At 42.2% G+C, this 6,288-nt stretch overlaps 1 protein-coding gene and 1 non-coding gene across 3 annotated transcripts in view; one reads left to right on the top strand and one right to left on the bottom strand.

Moving 5' to 3' along the window:
* LOC111950150 (highly divergent homeobox) overlaps positions 1-6,288 on the top strand; it is an 11,646-nt gene that overhangs the window by 1,881 nt on the left and 3,477 nt on the right. The window contains exons 1-2 of one of the 2 annotated variants that reach the window (XM_070434586.1): positions 1,311-1,832; positions 2,586-2,732. In XM_070434586.1, the coding sequence (XP_070290687.1) occupies positions 2,586-2,732 (147 nt within the window). In that variant the 5' untranslated portion in view covers positions 1,311-1,832. Of the gene's footprint in view, positions 1-1,310; positions 1,833-2,585; positions 2,733-6,288 lie in introns of those variants that run through there. The other variant, XM_023967550.2, reaches the window with a different exon arrangement.
* Positions 4,298-4,400, bottom strand: LOC111951234 (U6 spliceosomal RNA). Its single transcript, XR_002875592.1, has one exon. It is a non-coding gene; the product is annotated as a U6 spliceosomal RNA (small nuclear RNA).

Below are 6,288 nucleotides of genomic sequence, written 5' to 3' on the forward strand. Positions count from 1 at the left end.
GGGATGCTGGACTTCTAGGCAGAGTTCCTCTGTCCAGTCTCAACTCAAACAGTGAAAGAGGTACTCCGGGATGCTGGCCTTCTAGCGAGAGTTCCTCTGTCCAGTCTCAACATCAACAGTGAAGAGGTGACTCCGGGATGCTGGCCTTCTAGGCAGAGTTCCTCTGTCAGTCTCAACTCAACAGTGAAGAGGCGACTCCGGGATGCTGGCCTTCTAGGCAGAGTTCCTTCGTCCAGTCTCAACTCAACAGTGAAGAGGGGACTCCGGGATGCTGGCCTTCTAGGCAGAGTTCCTCTGTCCAGTCTCAACTCAACAGTGAAGAGGGGACTCCGGGATGCTGGCCTTCTAGGCAGAGTTCCTCTGTCCAGTGGTCTGCTGTTCTTTTTGCCCATCTTAATCTTTTCTTTTTACTGCCAGTCTGAGATGTCTTTTTTTTTTTTTTTCAACTCTGCCTTGAAGGACCGCATCCGGAGTCACCTCTTCACTGTTGACGGTGAGACTGGTTTTCGGATATACTTAATGAAGCTGCCAGTTAACTAGACTACATACATACATACATACATACATACAAAGCTCTAGACTACACACATCTATAATCACTAGGCCCAGATATAACCTACACCTCTATACCACTAGCCCTAGATATAACTACACCATCTATACCACTAGACCCTAGATATAACTAGACTAACCCATCTATACACTAGCCCTAATATAACTAGACTACACCCATCTATACCACTAGGCCCTAGATATAACTAGACTACACCCATCATTATACCACTAACCCTAGACATATAACTAGACTACACCCATCTATACCACTAGACTTACTCCCATCTATTACCACTAGACCCTATATAACTAGACTACACCATTACTACCACTAGACTACACCATTCTCCAGTCTCAACTTCAACAGTGAAGAGGCGACTCCGGGATGCTGTCCTTCTAGGCAGAGTTCCTCTGTCCAGTCTCAACTTCAACAGTGAAGAGGTGACTCCGTGATGCTGGCCTTCTAGGCAGAGTACCTCTGTCCAGTGTTCTTTTTTCCATCTTAATCTTTCTTCTTTTTATTGGCCAGTCTGAGATATGGCTTTTTCTTTGCACTGTATTTCTGATCAAGTTTATGTTATTTTAAAGGACAACATTTTTGCTTTTCTTTCAAAAACAAGGACATTTCTAAGTGACCCCAAACTTTTGAAGGGTAGTGTATCTATTATATACTGTTTGAATACACACAGACTGTGGCTCGAGAAACCAGACCAGCTGGGCTATGAGCCTTTATGTTCTAATATACCTATTACAGTGGGGCAAACAAGTATTTAGTCAGCCACTAATTGTGCAAGTTCTCCCACTTAAAAAGATGAGAGAGGCCTGTGATTTTCATCATAGGTACACTTCAACTATGACAGACAAAATGAGAGAAAAAAAATCCAGAAAATCACATTGTAGGATTTTTTATGAATTTATTTGCAAATTATGGMGGAAAATAAGTATTTGGTCACCTACAAACAAGCAAGATTTCTGTCTCTCACATAGCTGTAACTTCTTCTTTAAGAGGCTCCTCTGTCCTCCACTCGTTACCTGTATTAATGGCACCTGTTTGAACTTGTTATCAGTATAAAAGACACCTGTCCACAACCTCAAACAGTCACACTCCAAACTCCACTATGGCCAAGACCAAAGAGCTGCCTTACAGGCCTCTCTCATCTTTTTAAGTGGGAGAACTTGCACAATTGGTGGCTGACTAAATACTTTTTTGCCCCACTATATATACACACTGAGTGTACAAAACTGCTCCTTCCATGAGACCGACAAGGTGAATCCAGGTGAAAGCTATGATCCCTTTTTGATGTCACTGTTATTATCACTTATATCGGTGTAGATGAAGGGGAGGAGACGGGTTAATGAAGGACTTTTAAGTCTTGAGACATTTGAGACATGGATTGTGTCATTCACAGGGTGAATGGACAAGACTAAATATTTAAGTGCCTTTGAACGGGGTAGTAGGTGCCAGGCGCACCGGTTTGTGTCAAGAACTGCAACGCTGCTGGGTTTTTCACGCTAAACAGTTTCCCGTGTGTATCAAGAATGGTCATCAAGGACATCCAGCCAACTTGACACAACTGTGGGTAGGATTGTAGTCAACATGGGCCAGCATCTCTGTGGAATGCTTTCGACACCTTGTAGAGTCCAAACCCAGATGAATTGAGGCTGTTCTGAGGGCAAACGGTGTGCGTCTCAATATTACGAAGGTGTTCTATGTCTCAAGGCTTAAACATCATTCTTTATCCTGTCTCCTCTCCTACACTGATTTGAAGTGGGTTTAAGAAGTGACATCAATAAGGGATCATAGCTTTCACCTGGATTCACCTGGTCAGTCTATGTCAATGTTTTATCCACAGTGAATTTAGGTCTACATACAGACTGAGTATAGACTACAAGTATGTTTTGTCCACTGTGTATATAGGTCTACATACAGACTAGAAGCACATTTTTGGTTGAAAGGAAGAGCTAGTGAACTCAATGTTGTCTGTTGTTTTTATTGGCTAGTTTATTGACCAATGCCGTGTCTCCGTCAGATGAACCTGCGGTCTGTGTTCACATTGGAGCAGCAGCGAGTCCTGGAGAGCTACTATGACAACGGGATGACCAATCAAAGCAAGAGCTGCTTCCAGCTGATCCTTCAGTGTGCTCAGGAGACCAAGCTGGACTTCAGTGTGGTGCGGGTATGTAGGGACATAGAAAATCGATAAATGTTTTGCCTGATTCTGTTGGGGGGTTTTTTCTTCCCAAATTCCGTTTCCTCCAGTCTTTTTCAGGTTTTTGCTCTCAATCACACGTAGAACATCCAATGTAGTTATTTTTCTACTATTTTCTAAGTCCATTTTCTAAGTCCACAACCACTTCAAGAGACCACTTTTTTCTGCGTTCTCTGCATCGTGGATTTTATAGGGCCCTAGGTACGATGTATTCTCTATATCTATACTCTATCTATACATTCAGCATGATGCAGGTACGATCTATGACCTCTTATCTATACACTCCTATTATTATTTATCCATCAGCTGTTATCCTCTAATGCAGGGTATTAATCCATCTCCAATCGGCTGTTATCCTCTATGCAGGGTATTTATCCATCAGCTGTTACCCTCTAATGCAGGGTATTTATCCATCAGCTGTTTCCCTTAATGCAGGGTATTTATCCATCAGCTGTTATCCTCTAATGCAGGGTATTAATCATCAGCTGTTATCCTCTAATGCAGGGTATTAATCCATCAGCTGTTATCCTCTAATGCAGGGTATTTATCCTCGGCTGTTATCCTCTAATGCAGGGTTTTTATCATCGCTGTTATCCTCTAATGCAGAGAATTATCCATCGGCTGTTTCTCCTCTAATGCAGGGTATTTAATCCATCAGCTGTTATCCTCTAAGGTAGCAGAGAATTATCCATCGGCTTTATCCTCTAATGCAGGGTATTTATCCATCAGCTGTTATCCTCTAATGCAGAGAATTATCCATCGGCTGTTATCCTCTAATGCAGAGTATTATCCATCAGCTGTTATCCTCTAATGAGGGTATTAATCCATCAGCTGTTATCTCTTAATGCAGGGTATTTATCCATCGGCTGTTTATCCCTCTAATGCAGGGTATTTAATCCATCAGCTGTTATCCTCTAATGCAGGGTATTAATCCATCAGCTGTTATCCTCTAATGCAGGGTATTATCCATCAGCTGTTATCCTCTAATGCAGGGTATTATCCCCATCCCCCCTGTTCTCTAATGCAGGTATTAATCCTCAGCTGTTATCCTCTAATGCAGGGTATTAATCCATCAGCTGTTATCCTCTAATGCAGGGTATTTACATCAGTGTTTCTCATGCGGTATTTATCATCAGCTGTTATCCTCTAATGCAGGGTATTTATCCATGAGCTGTTATCCTCTAATGCAGAGTACATTAATTTACATTTAGTCATTTAGCAGACGCTCTTATCCAGAGCGACTTACAGTAGAGTGCTACATTTTATTACATTTTACATACTGAGACAAGGATATCCCTACCGGCCAAACCCTCCTAACCCGGACGACGCTATGCCAATTGTGCGTCGCCCCACGGACCTCCCGGTTGCGACAGAGCCTGGGCGTGAACCCAGAGACTCTGGTGGCGCAGCTAGCACTGCGATGCAGTGCCCTAGACCACTGCGCCACCCGGGAGAACAATGGGCAATTTATTTCTTCTCCGGTCACTACCGGCCAATCTTCTCTGTTTGGTTCCAGTTTCTCGACGTGTGAGGAAAATGAGGAGCGCTTCACGGATTTGCGTGTCATCTTTCGCAGGGGCCATGCTAATCTTCTCTGTATCGATCCAATTTTAGTAATGTGCTGCTGCCGAAGCGAGCCATAGTATTTATCCATCAGCTTTCCCTAAGCAGGTTATCCATCAGTGATCTTGCAGTATTTCCATGAGTGTTATCTCTAATGCAGAGTATTTACCATAGCTGTTATCCTCTATGCGTATTATCCATCAGCTGTTCCTCTAATGCAGGGTATTTAATCATCAGCTGTTATCCTCTAATGCAGGGTATTTATCCATCAGCTGTTATCCTCTAATGCAGGAGTATTTATCATCCGCTTTATCCTCTAATGCAGGGTATAATTTCCATCAGCTGTTTATCCTCTATGCAGGGTAATTTATCCATCAGCTGTTATCTCTAATGCAGGGTATTATCCATCAGCTGTTATCCTCTAATGCAGGGTATTTATCCATCAGCTGTTATCCTCTAATGCAGGGTATTAATCCATCAGCCTGTTATCCTCTATATGCAGGGTATTTATCCATCAGCTGTTATCTCTAATGCAGGGTATTTATCATCGGCTGTTATCCTCTAATGCAGGGTATTAATCCATCGGCTGTTATCTCTCTAATGCAGGGTATTAATCCATCGGCTGTTATCCTCTAATGCAGGGTATTATCCATCAGCTGTTATCCTCTATGCAGGGTTATTATCCATCAGCTGTTATCCTCTAATGCAGGGTATTTATCCATCAGCTGTTATCCTCTAATGCAGGGTTATTAATCCATCAGCTGTTATCCCTAATGCAGGTATTATCCATCAGCTGTTTCCTCTAATGCAGGGTATTTATCCATCAGCTGTTATCCTCTAATGCAGGGTATTTATCCCATCAGCTGTTATCCTCTAATGCAGGGTATTAATCCATCAGCTTGTTCTCCATGCAGGTATTTATCAGCTGTTATCCTAATGCAGGTATTAATCCATCAGCTGTTATCCTCTAATGCAGGGTATTTATCCATCAGCTGTTATCCTCTAATGCAGGGTTATTTTATCATCAGCTGTTATCCTCTAATGCAGGGTATTTTCCATCAGCTGTTCTATCTAATGCAGGGTATTTATCCATCAGCTGTTTATCCTCTAATGCAGGGTATTTATCCATCGGCTGTTATCCTCTAATGCAGGGTATTTATCCATCGGCTGTTTATCCTCTAATGCAGGGTATTAATCCATCAGCTGTTATCCTCTAATGCAGGGTATTAATCCATCAGCTGTTATCCTCTAATGCAGGGTATTATCCATCAGCTGTTATCCTTTAATGCAGGGTATTTATCCATCAGCTGTTATCCTCTAATGCAGGGTATTTATCCATCAGCTGTTATCCTCTTAATGCAGGGTATTTATCCATCAGCTGTTATCCTCTAATGCAGGGTATTTATCCCTCGGCTGTGTTATCCTCTAATGCAGGTATTAATCCATCAGCTGTTATCCTCTAATGCAGGGTATTTATCCATCAGCTGTTATCCTCTAATGCAGGGTATTACTCATCAGCTGTTATCCTCTAATGCAGGGTATTTATCCATCAGCTGTTATCCTCTAATGCAGGGTATTTATCCATCAGCTGTTATCCTCTAATGCAGGGTATTATCCATCAGCTGTTATCCTCTAATGCAGGGTATTAATCCTTCAGCTGTTATCCTTTAATGCAGGGTATTAATCCATCAGCTGTTATCCTCTAATGCAGGGTATTATCCATCAGCTGTTATCCTCTAATGCAGGGTATTAATCCATCAGCTGTTATCCTCTAATGCAGGGTACTTATCCATCAGCTGTTATCCTCTAATGCAGGGTATTATCCATCAGCGCTGTTATCCTCTAATGCAGGGTATTTATCCCATCAGCTGTTATCCTCTAATGCAGGGTATTATCCATCAGCTGTTATCTCTAATGCAGGGTATTAAATCCATACTGTTCTCCTTATGCAGAGTAATTA

This window comes from Salvelinus sp. IW2-2015, linkage group LG23 (assembly GCF_002910315.2).
Source record: "Salvelinus sp. IW2-2015 linkage group LG23, ASM291031v2, whole genome shotgun sequence".
NCBI classification, from domain to species: domain Eukaryota; kingdom Metazoa; phylum Chordata; class Actinopteri; order Salmoniformes; family Salmonidae; genus Salvelinus; species Salvelinus sp. IW2-2015.